This window comes from Gymnodraco acuticeps, unplaced genomic scaffold (assembly GCF_902827175.1).
Source record: "Gymnodraco acuticeps unplaced genomic scaffold, fGymAcu1.1, whole genome shotgun sequence".
Taxonomy (NCBI): Eukaryota; Metazoa; Chordata; class Actinopteri; order Perciformes; family Bathydraconidae; genus Gymnodraco; species Gymnodraco acuticeps.
In genome coordinates, this window is record NW_022992193.1 from 1,325,918 (window position 1) to 1,344,788 (window position 18,871).

Consider the following 18,871-nt stretch of genomic DNA (forward strand, 5'->3'; position numbering starts at 1 on the left):
TCTTTTGAAATAGTGGGAATTGCACATTTATTGTCTGACAGGCAGTGAACTGAGCAAATGTACAAATATATATTGTTACTTGTCTCTATAAGGATGTTGTTTTTTATTTATAAAAATTATATTAACATTTGATAAGCATATGATCATTTAAAGTCTTAAAATTGATCACATTTATAAAGATTTCTATCTATTTGATTCTATATAGATTCTATTGTGAGTATAAACTAATCCATTTTAAATTCTTTGAAGTATATGATAACTTTTGAGCCACTCAAAGTACACATTATATATTTCCTTAGGTGTGGACGGTTGCAATTGCTTATTTTTATTTTCATCCATTTTTCAGGAAACAAATTGCTAAGGGAGGGAAAATATACTTTGTCAAAATACAATATGAATTATTTAGGGAGTATCAACATTGAGCACTCAGGAGATGAGGAAGGAGTGAGGCAGACAATAAAGCAGGGTTTTTTTTTTGACGGGAATGTATTTCTAATATTCATCTAATGAGATAAAAATTAAAATTCTTGAGAATAAAATCTTTATATGTTTCAGAAATCCCAATGTGTGTGTGATATGTGTGATAAAAAAACATCATTAAAATACTCAAATCTTTTCTCCCAGGTCTCAAGAGGATATAGAAACATGGGTGACGTCAGGGAAACGATCAAATCAAATGACTACAGGGATATAAAATACTAAATAATAGTATAGTAATGGCGAGAGCAGGTTTCCATGGTAACAGCAAGATCCCTAATGGCCGGAAAGTCACTCTGGCTTGTGGCTAGAATTTCACCAATAAAACCAATTCTTTACAACATCAGCTGAATGGCTCTTTCGGTAAAATACATTTAGTTAGATATTCAATACAGTAACTGTACAGATGTTTATCACAGAGAAGAAAAAAAGGGGATATATTTATGGAGCTTCATATTTCAATGAAGGGTGATAAATAACACGACCCACTGGGTGTCCTTTTCGAGCCACAGTGAAGTCCTCTGGCCAACTCCCTGCTCATAGATTGTTCTGGTGAATAATGGCGCTGTGATAAATGCGGCTGATTTATCTCCTTGATATTTGTTCTTTATTCTGTCTTTATCAAGGGAAGCTTTGCTAGGATTTGATCAGCAAGGATATACTTAAATATCCGCTTATTTTATCGTACTATTGAGACACATTTTCATCGTGGCAAATGCCTCTTAGTCACATTTGAAGATTTATATTAAATATTGCTGTATAGAAATCTAATTTGCTCCCAAGGAAGGATTATAATGCTGAGATGTACATGTTCAAGCTGCACCCGTTTCATTGCTTATCCTTTATACATGTTCTGTCTTACATAATGTATGTTCATTTCACACAAGGTCACTCATGAAAGCAGGTGCAGCTGCAGGAGTCACCACTAGAGGGCAAGCAGCTCCAACACATGTGGAAATGTTTCCATCTGATCACTTCTGTAGTCTTTTTTAGGTGAATGTTTCCCAGTGTTACCTGGGCTTGTTCATTACTTCCAATGCTGTTCAATTATAAAAAAAACAAGGTGACCAATCAGACAATCTCCCTTTAAAAGACAACAATTGTTTGAGACCAGCTCTCAGTTTGTGTTCAGGAGGCAGACAACTTTTCCATCTTTAAGTAGGCTTAATACCTTTTACTACATCTTATAGTTAAGGCACTTGGATCCATCTTATTTAATTTTGTAAACATTCACATGATAATTTGTCATTTGGATTATCTATTGTTCATATTTTCTTTCCCGTAAAGCCCCTAAAACAAGTGTATTTTTGTCATAATGTGCCATATAAATACAATTTGATTTGATTTGATCTAAGATTCTGTTACAAGAAGTTTTTGGAAGAGTCATGCATCCTTTAGAGCAAGCTCCTGCATGCAAAGGAAACTCAAACCTCGACATAAAACCTCTCAAAAGTCCCGAACATGGAGACATAAATCAGCTGTCAAGGACACTGAACTCTGCAATCAGTGTTCCAGCTGTGTTGCACAAGTTTCAGCTCAAACTGACAAAATAACGGCAGGAAGGACAGGCTTTTTGTATGTTAATATTTAAGTTATGTGTCCTCCAAAGCCTTCTGCTTTCTAAATAATTACAGTGGATGCTTGACAAGGCACCAAAATGTTGTTCTGATATATTGCTGACCTTCTTCTAGAACTCCTTTAAACCACATTTGTGGATAACTAAGAGTCACCACACCCACAACCTTTAATTGTTCAATCTTTATTCACGCAGGGAAAGTCTTTTTAAGCTCAGTGATTTAAATTCTTGGCCCCGGCTGGGAAACTCAAGCAAGCGAAGCGTACGAGAGAATCCCTCTCCACTTCCTCGGTAATGACCCCTCAAAACACAGAGGCACTTAAAAGCCCAAATGCTACAAAGAGCCCAACGCGGCTTACAAAAATCCACCTTCTCTGGATAAACAGGGCTTATAAAAAGAGAAAGAAACAGCAGGAAGTATATAGTAATTATGGATTAGCTCCTAAGGCTGCTAACAGAATCAATACAATGTGCAGGCTTCATGCATGTTTTCCCCCTCTTCCAGTGTTTACAACGTTATCAGCTGCCTGTGCTCGGGCTGCCAGACGATAGGCTACGACGGATATATAACTGTGTTTACATGGACACAAACAAACACATTTGTTTTCTTGTGCAGGAGTAAACCAGAACACACGCTGGTCAGAGTCTTCAGCGGCATATTTATGAAAAAGGCTATGGTTATTATTTATTTGTGGAAACTTGAGTGCTTAATTGTTTTAGTCTTAGTTGTATATTAGATTGAATTATTTTGAATGCAACGATGCACCACTAACAGCTTTTTCACCCCTCTGCGACTTTGTTAAAGCAATACATTCCCTAATGTGTTTGAATTGTTAAAGTAAAGCTAGTTTATGTGTTAAAATATCATCATTTGTTCTTATATTTCCAGTGGATTTAATTAGATTAGATTGAAGTCAATCCTAAAATGAAATATGGAGATTAATCCCAGATCAAATCTACGTCAAAGGATCTTGGACATATCGTCTACAGCAGTGCTTCTCAAAGTGTGCTCCGCGGACCACTGGTGGTCAGTGAGCGCCCCCTAGTGGTCCGTGAGTATATTGGTAACATTTCACATTTGAAATAAATTTGGTTAATACATTTTATAAATAAAAGTTTTCCGCACTCTCGTGGGAATATCTCCGCGATGGAGCGAGCTTAAGTTTCATTGCATGATATAGCCCAGCGCAACACCTTCGTCACACATGTTGCCACTTGTTTGTACCATTTTCAGGCGATTTGTAATCTGTTCTAGAAAGACGATGTGATTTTGCATATTTGTGGAGTTAGGTGGTCCGCGAGTGTTTTTTTATTGGTTAAGTGGTCCTTGGTATGAAAAGGTTTGAGAAACACTGCTCTACAGTGATTGTAATGTTATGTTAAATGTCTGTTTCCTTGTTTCTTGTGTAAAATATATGTGTTTGTTGGTTTTGCAAATGGCAAATGGAACATTTCTGTCTTATCGTACTGTAAAAGACTTTCATAATCAATGTAAAAAAAGTCATCAATTAACCTTACATTTCAAAAGAGACAGCATTCAGCATGTTATTTCCTGCGTCGTGTGCAGCCACTGCTTGTAAAAAGTCTGCAGCTCAAAACGTATAAAACAGAAAATGACTCAATAAAAAATAAATAATAACTTTAAAGGCGTTGGAGCTCTGTCACGGACTGCATACCTTATCGTGGTAGGAGGTGATGAGCCACAGCTCCAGGTCCAGGTTATTGTTCCTCTTCTCCGCTCCGATGAAGTGGAGGATGTTGTCGTGCTTCATGCCGCTCAGGCTGAAGATCTCGTACTCGTTCTGCCACGAGAGCTTGTCCTACAGCGGGGAGACACGAGCAGATGTTATTTCTGTCATCAATAGTTAAGGAAAGAATCAAATATGAATCGTACAAGACAAGTAAGGTGGCGAGAAGCAGAGGTAGAAATAATTCATAAACCTTCTGAAACGGGATTCAAATAAGCCTTTATGTTTATTGTTTTTTCATTTTGTATTATGAGCTTTCTGTTTCTTTTCATCGTCTACACACGTCTCCAAAGGGGCTTGAAGCCTAATCTGAACAAATTGTGTTTTCAATTTAGTATGATATTTGTATTAATATTAATTTACATTTATTAGTTTAATTATTAATTTGGCTGATCTTTTTAATATTTATTTATAAGCAAACAATAAGGCTAGTTTCTTTAATTCTCTGTAAAGAAATAAGTTTGTGTTTTGTACAAAGAAATACATAAATAAATAAAATAAAAACATGAACAACAATGCAATAAAAAAAGTGAAAATTATATAAGAATATATATATATATATATATATATATATATATATATATATATATATATATTTTATAAGAAAATAAATACAAAACAAGTCAACCAAAACATAAATATCCAGTATCTTATACCTGAATGGGGAAGATTTTAACGGCCACAAAATCGTTGAGGAGCTGGGCCTTCCACACACACCCATAGCGCCCCCTGGCTTTCACCTCGATCAGCTGCAGCGGCTTGTGTCCCAGGATGGGGGACGGGGGTGAGGGTCCGGGGTCCTTTAGAGAGAGGGCAGAGAAAAAACGACAGAACACAGCGTTATTCCTTATTCTTGTCATCATCCCTAATCGTGAAGCCCTTATCTTGACACCTTAAATCACAACGTTAAGAATATCATTTTATGTGATAATGCACTTTTTTAATAGCCCATTTCTTATATTTGTTTATGTTGTGGTGCCTGGCTGCTTTTTTGCTTTATATTTTATGGTTAAATTACTTTTGAAATTCTGCTTCACGAAGCGCTGAATGTATATCTTCAGTATTGTTATAACTGAAGTGTTTTTTGGCAGTTAGGACACAGCGTATGTAGCGGGTTTAATTCGTTTTAAATTCAACTAAAACCCCTCAGGGCTGTATCAGCGTGAGTTTACAGAAGCGTAAAGTGGAAGTGGAAGCTGGAAAAGTGGGCAAGTCACCTCAAGATCTTAACATGAATGAATATGAAGCAGGTTGATTTGAAAATGGGTTGAAAATAAAAACATAGAGGGGGTGAATCATCATGCGTGCGCTGAGCGTTCATGCTAATCCAGTTTAAACAAAAGTGAAAGCAAGTGTTCCAAATGTAAAGTGGGTTAAACACAGCTGGTGATCGGGGTTAAGCTGATCACTTTCACATGTGACTCCACAGGAAGGACAAGAGTGCGAGTGAGGAGAGAGGTTCAAAGGAAGCATGGGAGTCACATTTCCAAAAGGATAAAAGTTAGAGGAGAGAGACCAGTGCATGACTGATGGCCTTTGAAGCAACCTTATATGCTCCTGTAAAAAATCTCGTCTTCACATCCACGTCGTTGTTGTCGGGAAGAAATCTTTCCCCCCCTTGCTCATGTTTTTACTTGAACTGAAGGTGCTTGATAAGCTGGAGCAAGTTACCAGACCCCGAGGCCCACAGGATCCATTCAAACGGCGTGACGATATTTCACAAGAGCTTGTCAATCTCACGTCCAATAAAATGCCCCCTTTCGGGTTAAAGGTTTGCTACAGATTTAATCCAACACACAGAGATGAGCTCTCTTTTGAGGAAAAGAGTTGCAGCACGCTCCGTTTGATTTACTGTCGAGGATTTGGCACAGACCCACTCTAAACACCGGTGATATGCAAATAATTTGAAACCGCCTGTCCTGACAAGACTATTGTAGCACCAGAAACAAACTCTATCTTATTTAGTAGCATTTATAGCTTTGATTTGATCCATTTCAAAGTGTGTGTGGTTATGAACCAAGTGACCTTTAGTTCACATAAAAGAAGGTACTTCCTTTTTGAAAGATAAGTGAAAAGTGTCTTAGGTGCGACATGAGATTGTGCCATTTTATACCTAAAGAATGACTTTACAGATTTGTCAGTTTAATAGGTTCTTATTCATGCCTACTGGTACACCATGGTACTGGATTTGGATGTTTAAGTATTGGAAATATTAAATAAAAACACTAGTTTGGCATTTAATCCAGGAGAAGTTAAGATTGTGTGGACTGCCCTGATACATTAGGCGCTTTCACACCGGAGTACTTTTCCCAGTATAGTTCCGAAAATGTGCGTTCACACCAAAAAAATCCGGAACTAGAACTTAGTTCATGAGAACCTTTTCACCCCCTTTTCAGTCCCGGCTAGAGAGCAGGCACTTTCGTGGGAGAAAAAGGTTCCCATTTCTGGCTGGGCGGATTGCAAACCACGCCCCGTAAAACTCCCAAAAGGTTTTGTGAAGCCGGCATTTTATTTCCTCGCATTAGCATTATTAGCATTAGCTCCGTGCACCAACGGAGAGAGACTAACTTATGGCAACACAAAATAAAACGTGAGAGCGGTGGAGATGAGGAGGTGTCGGCGTTCTGGCGATTTATTCCGAAGGCTTCAGTAGAAGCTGCTGGGACTCCCAGCAGCTTCTACTGAAGCCAGTCCCCAACTCCGGGGACTTCCGGGTGGCAGTATACGCCGTGGAGTTGTTTGCGGCCTGCCAGTAAACCCAAAGCAGAAGAAGAAGTGACGTCAGTGGCTTCATTTGCCTAATCCTCCCTCAGGGACTTATTCCGGTGTGAACGCGATCTGAGTTCTGATGAACTAAGTTCTCATGAACTAAGTATGGCAAAGTACTTGGTGTGAAAGCGCCTAATGTATGTTAAATAAGTAACATGATTTTAGTTAAATTAGCATTACTGTCGAATAAGTCTTGCAAAACCTAATGTATATCGTTTGTTAACTCATGAAATGACCACATTACTCCAAATGAGTGACAAAGTTGAATCCAGGAGTGGAGTTTGTACTACTATCCGTGTAGAAGCAGCTGCAGATAAACAAGTAGCTTAGTAAAAATAAAAGAAAACATTTTTTTGTTTGTGGAAACATGCAGCAGGGTGTCTTCCACTGCCTTCCAGTTGAAGGGGGAATGGAGGATTGGAGTGTGTATTTAAAGTCTTCCCTTCCTCTGACACAGAGCTGCGAGGCAGACCTGCTGTCTGCACGCTCTGCTCTCACACTGAACGCCGGCCAAATGACGGGGGAAATTACCCACAATGCTGCAGCTGAGGTTGGATTACAGAGCGGCACAAGCGGTCCCAAGTTGCCACCCTTAAAAAACATCTTCCAGAACACAAAGTACCAACTGAATAAGGAATCTATCTGTTCTCAATGTTGTTTAGTAAGCATGAGAATACACTCTTTGGAGGTATCCCTGAGGAGGAGTTGAATAAAAACGTACAGTTGTCTTCCATCCTAAAAGCAAACAACTAGAAGATAATGAAGTAATGATCAGAAAATGGGCTGTATTCACATTTCACTGACTTCATCTTACCACAAAGTTAGCTTCGAGTTTAGCTAGTGACTCGTACTAATTTATGCACAAGTCCAAGGCAGTAATTTCCAACATTTTGTGTAAATATACTTGGAAACCCTGTCATGTATCAGCACTGTTTGAGCTTTAAGAATAATTGAGACCAAATGGACTTAAGATAGATAAAATAACATAGAAATTATTGGTGGTTTGAACGTTTGAAGGGAATATCTATGATTAGAAACAAGCTCATATGAACTGTAGATGCAAGACTTTAAGTGAAAGTCACTCCAACGACAAGTCGTTATAAACGACAAGTATATAACAGTAGAATTGTCAAAATATAAGGTTTGTAATATTGTAAAGACTATAATAATTATATTTCTATTGGTCCCTCTATCTTCCTGTTTGTGTTTTATATATTTTGCATGATCCATTTAAGAGATCCCAATATCAGAAAGACAATTTGCACAATATACATGTACTATTAGTGTGTTAATGGTGTTGTTATCCAACACTTTTATCCTGTTTTCCAGCCACCAGCAACAAATCCAACTGTTAGCCCAACAGTAGGAAACTGTGAGCCGACAACAGAGATAAAAAGGGAGAGAATATTCTGTCCCAAGAGCAATTAAATAACAGGAAAGTGCGAGCAGAACCAGAAGGGTACACCTGCTGTGATACTGTCAGGGAAAATGACTCCCTTTGCCATCACTGTTCCATGGGCAGGAAATGTAGCAAAACATTCTTCTGAGTCTAAGGCAGTTATTATTCTGATCAGGATTTAGTGGAGAAAATTAGAGTTTTATCCAAGGGCTGTGTCTTTTCAGCCAACACAAGAAGTGCTTGCTGTTCTGTAGCAATTTATTACATTTCCATTCAAATGCCTGCATGTTTATCGTGCTAAGTAATTAAAAGTGTTTCAAATTCTGATCGTGATTTGGATTTGGATTGAGTTGTTTTATAATGCATGTCAGATGAGTCTGAAACAGAGAAAAGCTCCAGTGTTGTAATCAGGGTATCTTCATGAATGATATCATAAAAGATCCTCAGGTGGATTATTAACATTGCAGGTTGTTAGTAAGTTGGAGAACTGTTAAAAAGGCATTCATTCCAGCCTTAAAATAGCTAAATAAATGTCTGTATTTGGGGTTAAAGTCATTCTGATACGGGTGACGATGTGGTTAATAAATCAGCAATTCTCGCACCGTCTTATCTTTCCCACAGAATCACCAGAATGTCTGCACAAATGTCACAAAGACAAATTCCTGTGCATCCATTGTGCACGGCCAAATATGTGGCAGTGCGTCCGATCGTGATGCGAATGAGTAAATGACGATAGACGTGCTCCACATGCCGGTGTTGCCTAACGGTACAATGCAAGTCATCGTTAGACGTAAAGCCAGGGGAGGATTCCTGCACATGCCGGGCAACCGAGATGTGATTTTGATGACGGATTTGATGGTGAATGTCATCCACATGGTGACAACTTCTTGGCATTTCAGATGATCCTGATGAGGTTGAAAAGCAAGTTATCTCAGGACTCTTTGTATTGTTTCTGGAAACCTTCTGCCTGTCTTCCGGGGCTTTTCAGCCTGACGATGCGGCCCCTCCCCCCCGGGAGTCACCGGATACCGTGTCCGATCACGGTAGCCTCTGACGGGGGCGCATTACACTGAGTCAGCAGACCGCAGGAAACAGGAAGACAGAATCTGCTGCTTCACGCCGTTCTTCCCAACCCTCAACCATCTCCCATGGCCTAATCGGATTACACCTTCATCTGTTACATCACAACTGATCCGTGAGGCCTGGTTTGGTTTGTCCAGGGTTTAGGTGAAGTGAATCTAAATGCTAAGTTTGATTTTTAGAAATACGTAGAAGCTTTCCTCCAAAACTCACATGTTAAGGTCATGTTGTGTTGTTGATGTGAACTTGAGGTAATATCAAAAGTTGTTGACATGACCTTAAACAGAGTGCAGCTGGAAGGCTCACAATAAGCCTGGCTCTGAACTCTGACAGCATGACTGACTTTTATTTAGTGAGCTGCCTATTATATATTTATTTTTAAATGTTCTGTGAGCCATACTGCTACTGCAGAAGGATAGAATTTGAGCCAAAGTACATTTACAGAGGCTTACGCTCCTCTTGTACTTAAGTAATTTACACTCGGTGCCTTGAACTTAAGTGGCAATTCTCGCACTTATGCAAAAATCTATCTGCACTCCTCCTCGTTTTGCATTTAAGGATGAAAAGCATGCTGCAGTTTCTCCCGTCTCTGCATGGTGAGCCATAGGTCTTGCAGATAGCACTCTGGAAACTGGGTCACATCAGACACAATACGTTACATAAACATCACAGGTGGACATTCATAGAATAAAAGAAAAGGAGGGCTGCATTCGGAGCCGTGTCGGCCACTTTTTTTCCACCATGCACAATACATTTTTCAGCAGGGAACACAAAAGACATCCATCCATGCAATAATACCCAGGCAGAACAAAAAAAGTGCTTCGAACCGAAAACAAGACGCAAAGAGAAGAACAAAATGGTGGTCTGGGATCGAGGTGGAGAATTCAAAGCAAGCTCTGAACCCAAAAAAAGGGGGGGGAAAACTAATAGAGTTTCAACTTCAATTGAACTGCTCTTACCTCCACCATAATGTGAAAGGCGTGCTTGTTGAAAAGGAACATAGGAAGCAAACAGAGAAATTATTTTCCTTCGGTTAGTGGATGAAATAGGGGCAGGGGAACGATGGGTCGTCCCCGAACAACCTTTTGTTCTCCTTCCAGACTGAGGCTTGGGAAGATTGAGTCTGGGACACATGAAGGAACAGGTAATCCCATATGGATCACAAGGTGTTAATAAGCATGGTACCAAGGCAAGATGGTGTATAAAGGAATGTACATGATGCTATTAATAAGCAGAGCAAATGAAAATGGATTTAACAATGTGTTAAAAGGAAAGTTCTTATAGTTCCCCCTGATGGAAGATGCATGATTGTACACACAAAGATTACGTAAGACACAGAAATGTAGAGTTAAATAAGTGAACGAAAGCCCCTAAACTGAAATTAAAACTGATCATACTGCACAAAAAACAGCAAAAATATGTCTTTCCTAAAAGTATTATTTGCCATTTTTTTACTTTGAGAAAAACTCAAAAAGATTCACATATGCTTCAATCTTACATTTAAAACAAAACATGCCTTATAAGAAATGAGTCCAAACTAAATATTCTAAAATCGGAAATGTTTTTTATTTAAATTAGACACTATGTGATGTTGTGTTCACCCTTCTAGTAAATACCTACACATAGTTTGTAATGTTTTATTCACAGCCATATGGGGGACAAGTCAATGGAAAGCAAATTAAAGTAACCCCCAAGGAGAATTTGAAGCATAACCAAGCATGTCAAAAATACACACACGAGTATATCTTTCACAACCAGCTCACACTTTGATCTGATTTGCATTTCACATGGCAACACATGAGCTGCGTTTTCCCAGCAAAAGTCAAAATCACAAATAAGCCGCAGCAGTCAAAAGTCAGCAGTCTTTCAGGACACCTGGACGCCCCATTAGTGGCTCTTTGGAAAGCTACACCCAGATGCGAGTAGCTCCATAGTAAAGCAATTGATGAGATTTTGGTCAGAATCGATCGGGGCGATGGACAGATTAAGAAAACAGCATCCAGGTGAAGAAAAAAAAGTCCAGACACAAGTGTAAGTGCTGCAGGCCTTTGCGTGTGAAAGCGGTGGGTCTGTGTACTCAGACACAATCAATTCCAATTTGCCTCCACTTCGCGCTGTGGTGTGAGTAATGGAGGCTTGGTGGCGAATATGCAGCCCATGATGGACCACCCTCATAATGACAACGTGCCATTTAGTCACTTAGCTGCATTGTTTTCTGCATTTCTCTCTGGATGTAATCTCCTTAAGGCTCGAGGGCCTTGAAAGTAAGTGCAAGAAAGTTAAAGATGCACTTTTTAAAATGTTTAACCCTGTATGAACTCAAATACCTTCACCTTTAGTCTGTCCCTAGTAAAGTCTTTCTTTTCGAAATTAGATCACTGAGGCGTGATAATGAATCTATTAAATGATCATTAAATGGGAACAATTACTTTTGCATCATGAAGACTACATGTTTCATTACCTTGCAAAGAAAATAATGGAAGCCACTTTCTTTGTCTTCACTGACTGTGAACTCTTTGGCTGGCTAAATGTAGAAAGTGAGCCAAAAGAACAAAGAAAAATACCTATGACGAAAAACCATAAGATCTAACTAGCAAAAAGTGTGGGCAATTTGTTACCGTCACACAAAAAGCGATGAGTAAGTATTGTGTATTATGCTCTAATGAATGTAGTACAAAAACAAGCAGGATAAAGTCCAGCTTACTTGCGCTCTTTTAGACTAAATCCATAAAGTATATTCTACCTTTGAGGGCTAATTGAGTTGCTATAAGCTAATATGCAACATAATGAAAGTCGGTTTGTTATGCAACTCGTGTCGCTTTAAAAAATACAAACTTATATTCAAGTATAATATGCATTTCAATTGCACACAGATTTGTTTAGTGCCTTTTGGACAACACTAGTGACTTTGTCTTCATTCCTCTGCTTGACGAGAGACATGTCGATGTGTGAGAATGCCTTGGAGCTATGAGTCAGGTTTAACAGTAGGCGTTCAACATCTTATTGTCCTGAGTTCTTATATAAATGTGACTTCATCAGGCAGGTGTTGCTCAGTAACCTGCGGTGGAGCAGACGGGTTTTTTCGCTCTCAGCGGTGGAAGAATCGCTGGAAGCCGTCCGCAGTGACTTTGGAGCGAGCCATTTGAGTGATTGCCGGAGTCTCCCCTGCTTTTTTAATACAGCCTGTGGAGCATTCTTCAACAACAACAACCCCAAAACAAGAACATAGAAATAAATCTCCTCTCCTGCTGCATCCATCTCCCACAGCTCTCCATCTTCTATATTAGCCGCTTTCACACCAAGTACTTTGCCGTAATTAGTTCCCAGCACTTAGTACCCCCATGGAACTAAGAGCAGATCGCGTTCACACCGGAATAAGTTCCCTGAGGGAAGATTACGCAGATGAAGCCGCTGATGTCACTTCTTCTTCTGCTGGGACTCCCAGCAGCTTCTACTGAAGCCTTCTGAGTAAATCGCCAGAACGCCGACACCTCCTCATCTCCACCGCTCCCATGTTTTTTTTTGTGTTGCCATAAGTTAGTCTCTCTGCGTTTCTGCGCGGGGCTAATGCTAATGCTAATAATGCTAATGCCAGCAAATACAATGGCGGCTTCAAAAAACCTTTCCGAGTTTTACGGGGCGTGGTTTGCAATTGGCCCGGCCAATCAGAAATTGGAACTTTTTTCTCCCCAGGAAAGTCCCACCTCTCTAGCAGGCACTAAAAAGTTCTCATGAACTAAGTTCTTTTTTTGGTGTGAACGCAAAATCCCAGGAACTATCGGAACTAAACGGGAAAAGCACGGGGAAAAGTACTCCGGTGTGAAAGCGCCTATTGAAAACCCTGGTGTAAACAATTAGAAAATAACCTTGGGATGTGTATCAGATAAGGTTTTATCCACCTTCAAGTAGCAGGCGGGTGGGGTTTACTGCATCACCTCCTTTCAGACTCTTAAATACATCCGTGTACGAGTGACCTCCTTTCCTCCTCCTGTCCTTGTACACCTACTCATGCATTAAATACTTCTGCACGCACACGCGATTACACACATCCGCCATGACTTCATTTCTTCCATCCGGGCTATTTCATTTCTCCCCCGCCCCTGTGATTTTATGAATATTTCAGCTGTGCATTCTGAGTTGATCTGACTCCTCGTTGGTCATGATCTCGTTTTGTTTTATGTCGTTCATTTATTTGTCTCCAGGTAAGATGTTTCATAAAGCAGTGTTGATTTCCGATTTACATTAGCATTTGTTTCCTGATTGCATTGTGCCACTATCTTTTTATCTCTTCCCTGCTATGCTTTAGCTCTGTGCAAATACAATAACCAAGTTGAAAGAATTGCATGTCTCTCCTCACTCCCGCCCCCGCACTCCCCACCCACCCACAATCCTCGGAGGCAGAGCTGCGAGCGTCTCTGTGTTTAGTTTTGTTTGCCTATATAAAGCCTCATCAATAATGCAGAGGCCCCTGACTCCTCTTCCATACGGTGGAAGCTCTGCTTGGGTTTTCTTTTCCCCCTTGCTGCTGAGCTGCAGAGAATATAGCTCTGCTGCTGCTGTTGGCTCATAACTGCCTTGAAGTGATAACAAAAAAACGATATGAATCAGGAATTCTGCAAAACAGCGTTATTCCCAGCCCTAGGAGGATGAAGATGTTTAAAACAGGTGATGAAACTGTCCAGTGAAGACATGAAAAGTTGATGTTTTTTCAGCTATGGAAAAACCCTGATGGCAAAGTAATGAATAAGTAATGAATAAGCGAACGACGACACAACCAGATGTGCCTCAAACTTGCATTTCGCAATTGTGCGATTAAAAGGTGAGACAATACGAGCCGTCAGAGAGAGCTACAGTCTGAGCGTTGGCTCAGAAAGAGACTCAAGGTAAAAAGGAAACCAGGGCTCCTTCAATACAACTTTCAAAAGAAGAAACTGAAAAAGCAATTATCTCAACGTAAACTCTGTGCACAGTGTGTCTCTGTCTCTGTGTGCACGGCGGGGGGGGGGGGGGGGGGGGGGGGGGGGGCAAGGCTGTCTCAGCCCACTGCAGACTAGATCAGCTGTAATTTTGAAGGTTGGTTTTTACTCCAAACAAAACAAGAGTCTTTATTCACACGAGAAACTAATGACAATTTACTTGTATTGTTTGTTATATTTAATGGTTGTTATGTAAGTACAGCGTTAAATGTCCCTATCTTGATTATTTGTATGTGTTTTTGAAAGCTTTAGTGTTTGATTTTACAGTATGTGGGTAATTTGCGACGCAGGAAACAATGCGTTTGACTTTTTCCCTCTTTGTTTGCAATTAACAGATGAAGCACGGACTAAAAGAGAAACCCTAACTGCATCAGCAGCAACTTTGAAGAAAGCCGACACCAGTGTCCCTGCCACACCGTTTGATTGACAGGTGACCTCTGGAAACACACCACAGTGATGAGGGTTGATGAAGTCATGGAGTGGACTTTAGTTGGAGGGTTTCATTTCACATTTTAAGAGTTTTTCTGAGACTTACATGTGTGGGGACGAGGGCGGCGGGGTAGGCCAGTTTGTGATGCCTCCACATCCAGAAGGAGAAGAGGACCACGGCGGCCAGGCCTATGATGGGAACCAGGGAGTACAGCAGAGTGCTGAACAGCTGGGGCTTCTGGGAAAATGGGTTGGAGGTGGCTGTGGGGAGAGACAGAGTTGACAAAAAATGACAAGTTAGGAATTGGCATTTTTTTATCTTCATGAAAATATAAAACAATCCAATATATCACATTGTTACGTCTAAATACAAATAAATTGACATATACATATCAGTTAAGATATCTAGCAGCAATTATACTATGCTATTATACATAGCTACACTTATGCCAGCTGTGATTTATTCATCAATAATACAAATTCAATCATTGTAATATATTTCATTCAGAAATAAGCCATAAAGCTTAACAAATGCTTTCATTGTCTTAAGCAATTTAAGTATATGTTGTTGTTGATACCTTTACTTAAGTAAGGTTTTTGAATGCAGGACCTTTACTTGCAATAGAGTATTTTTACTCTTTGGTATGGCTACAAATAATCTGCATACGTGTTCCACAGCTGCCTGATTGGTTTGACATTGTGCTGCATCATCTCTAAGTGCAGTATCAACCCTGCTTACAGCCTGTGTGCTTAGGACAACACACACAACACACACACACACACACCACACACACACACACACACACACACACACACACACACACACACACACACACACACACACACACACACACACACACACACACACACACACACACACACACACACACACACACACACACACACACACACACACACACACACACACACACACACACACACACACACACACACACACACACACACACACACACACACACACACACACACCACACACAACACACACACACACACACACACACACACACACACACACACACACACACACACACACACACACACACACACACACACACACACACACACACACACACACACACACACACACACACACACCCACGGATTAGCAAATCCATCTCGTGACATAACGTAATCCGCCCTTCCAAAAATAACAGAGCTGTGAACTGTGTGTGACCCTTGCAGGGTGATGCCTGCTGGCTCAGCCCGTGCTGCCATCACAAGGTGTGAGCGTCTGATTGGGCTGCCCCTGTCAGAGCGCCGACGCCCGGACGCCATCCGCGGGGTGGGGGGGGGGGGGGTGAAAGAACAAGTTGGGGCCGACGGGGCTGCACCAGCTGCATGGTGGGACGCTCAGGGCGATTGTCAGATAGCTTTTTTCTCTACAGGTTTCACAGAGTCACATTTAAAGGAATAGGAGAAGACAGACGCGCCTTCAGCAGCGAGGTGATGAGTTCAAGGACACCAAACTGTCACCGGTTTGTGAGCGCACACAGAGTATAACGGGCTACATCATTTTGCTTTTCAAAAAGCCACACCTGTGTTCCCTGGAGATCAGTTTTGTACCTTACATAACTTTTTGGAGGATTTTTTTGTTATTACTGCACATATTTTATTCTATTCTATTTCAATGTAAATATTGCTATACGTTTTATTGTTTTTTAATGCTATTATAGTTTTGTTAAAAAAAAATTCAATCAGTGTTTTTACTTTTTTTTTTTTTTTATGTGTTAAATAAATATAAATATATGTTAATAATTGGGGTGGGATTAAATAAGTGGAAACTTCTTCCCACCCCTTTTCGGATGTGTAATTAAGTAGATCATTTGTTTATATATAATTTGTAAGTCAGTAATATTTTTGTTTATCAATTTGACACCGCTTAAGTTTGTATAATATAATAATTCTCATGTTTAATTAATTTTGTTTGGGTATTATTGCTTTACACATTCAAAATAAATCAAATCAAATGTACAACACCAAGTCAAATCCCACCTGGTAAATAACCTGTTCCTGTTCTCAAATTATAATCCTGGATATTGTTTTGGGATGTTAGAAAATAAAGTTTAAACCAACTACACATATGCAGAGGCAACACGATATTTAAAACATCGTATTCTCCCTGCTACTGGTCGTGGGTGTTTTTGCTCATAAATCCTGGTGTAAGCAGAAATACTCATATAATATAAGAAAGTTGACTTTTCAACTCCAACAAAATCCACTTTAGGTTGGGCAGCAACACAACCCTAGTGTGCAAAGTGTGTGTGTGTTGAAGTGTACATACTGTAGGCGGTAGAATGATGCGGTGCTCCCGGTTGGGGCACTTCAGGGGCGTACAGGAACTTCTCGTTGCACATGTTGCCTTCACAGCAGCAGAAGAAGACGTCAGGGCTCTCCTTCTTCTCCAAACACTCGCTACTGCGGAAGACATGGAGGTGGGAATTAGAAAACAAGGAACTCAACGATCCCCTCCTCTCTGCACGATTGCAGAGGACAGGGAAGCAATTTATTTTATTTAAGTGCCAGTGAGTGCACGCGCAAACTCATCAACTGTACGCTGATGTGCTCACACACTTCTCCCTGCAGATGCTTTACGAGGCCCATACACACACTCCCCTCCTGCCTCTCGGAAGACATGAAAGGAAAACATTTATTAAGTGACTCCTACACACGGCAATACACATGCAAAGAGACACACGTGTACACTTACAATCTCACACTCTCTCTGCTTCACACTCACACAGTCATCAGATAAAAGCCAAAGGAAGTGGCAGCAGCCGCCCTCGCCTTGCTCTGGACTCTCCGGGGAGGCGAGGCGGCGCCGTCTGAGTAGAGGTACCCAAACTGTGCGGGCTGCTCCATCTACTTTATCGCTCGCGAATCAAACACAAGCAGAACCGGCTCAAACCAGCAGCCAGGGTGAGGTTTGAGCCGGGAACTAACTAGAATAATATATCTGTTTCTGTGTTTGGAGGAATACACCACGGTCTGTTAAAGATGGGAAATCAACCAAAAACTCTGGTAATTTCATTGAACTGTTTACAGAGTCAACATCTCTTCATGGTGTGCTTGCTTGAATTAATGTACAGCTTTGAAGCATTGATTAAAGAGGCGAAACGGCATGGATATTTTTCGTATTCTTTGATACATTTGTAAATGTACTTTTTTGACATCTGTTATTTTAATTCAGTTTGAATCATTTTTGACATATTCATTTCGTTTGTGGGGCAAATACCTTACATTTCAGAGCAAATTAGCCCTTAAACCAAGATTGTTACTAGGTATAAATGACATATTTCACATATAATCAACAGAAGAGATGTTGTGTTTTCACATTTTCTAAAAAAGGGAGGATTTGCAAGTCCCTGACAGCCACATGTGAGGCGTTAGAGGAACTCTTCAATGCTGTCAAAAGTGACAACACACCAAACCAGTCTATTCTGACGATAAACAAGTGACGTTCATTTTTTAAAATGTCACTGAAAATGGTTTTAAATACGAGTTATTCAACAGACCTACGGATGAACTTCCATTGACTTGGTTTCATTAGATTGTTCAGGCATTACATGTTTATTTTCTGCTTCCTGCGTACCTGTCGTAGCAGTTGACGTCGTCCAGCCAGCAGCCTTGCTTTACCACCTCCACGACACCGGAGACGTTTTTCCACGTGGCGAAACAGTGGCGCCGCTTGTCTTCCTCGCCCCTGCAAGGCTCGATGCCGCTGCGGTTGGTTCGCTCCTTTTCCCAGTTGGAGTTGTAGTAGGCGCACTGCTTCGTCTCCGAGCGTCCCAGGATGGCACCTGGAGAGGATGGAGAGGGAGACACCGTTATAGTTTTGTTTGAATTTCAAGGAGTGTCATTATTAAGACAGCATTGTTGGCTTTTCCTGAACGAGCGGTTGCTAATAACAATTTCTCTATCACATATTTTTACAAGGTTAACTTAAAAAAGCACCTTTTCAATTGAAAGATTTACAAGGCAAGTGAAAAGGTCATCGACAGAGAATGTAGTCATTTGACAATAACAGGTGGAACGACATTTCTTTACTGCCTCAAAGTATGCAACACTGTGAAGTCGTCAACAATGCATTTGTAATAAAATGCACTTCCAATGAAAAATGGTGTTTAAGGTAAGCAATACAAATGATCCAGGCATGACAGAAAAAATAAGAGGAATCAAAATCCTGATTACAAAAGCAACAGAAGTGAGCTATTTCATTCCCTCCCTGCCAAAAATAAAAGGAGTCTGATTTCTTGCGGATGAACGCAGACAGCAGGTTTTTTGCAAAACGATATCCGGGTAAAAATATTGCATGACAGTCTAGCGCCGCTGCCTCTCATCACCTGTCAGAGAGTTAGTCCGGTTTAGACGGCTGACAACACTGCAGCTAAATGTTTCA

General features: G+C 40.5%; 1 protein-coding gene across 1 annotated transcript in view; it reads right to left on the reverse strand.

The window, feature by feature from the left end:
- Positions 1 to 18,871, reverse strand: part of LOC117539281 (activin receptor type-2A-like) — a 43,565-nt gene that overhangs the window by 7,110 nt on the left and 17,584 nt on the right. The window contains 5 exon segments of the mRNA XM_034205326.1: positions 3,730 to 3,873; positions 4,458 to 4,601; positions 14,561 to 14,715; positions 16,757 to 16,890; positions 18,065 to 18,272. Coding sequence (XP_034061217.1) covers positions 3,730 to 3,873; positions 4,458 to 4,601; positions 14,561 to 14,715; positions 16,757 to 16,890; positions 18,065 to 18,272 — 785 coding nt within the window.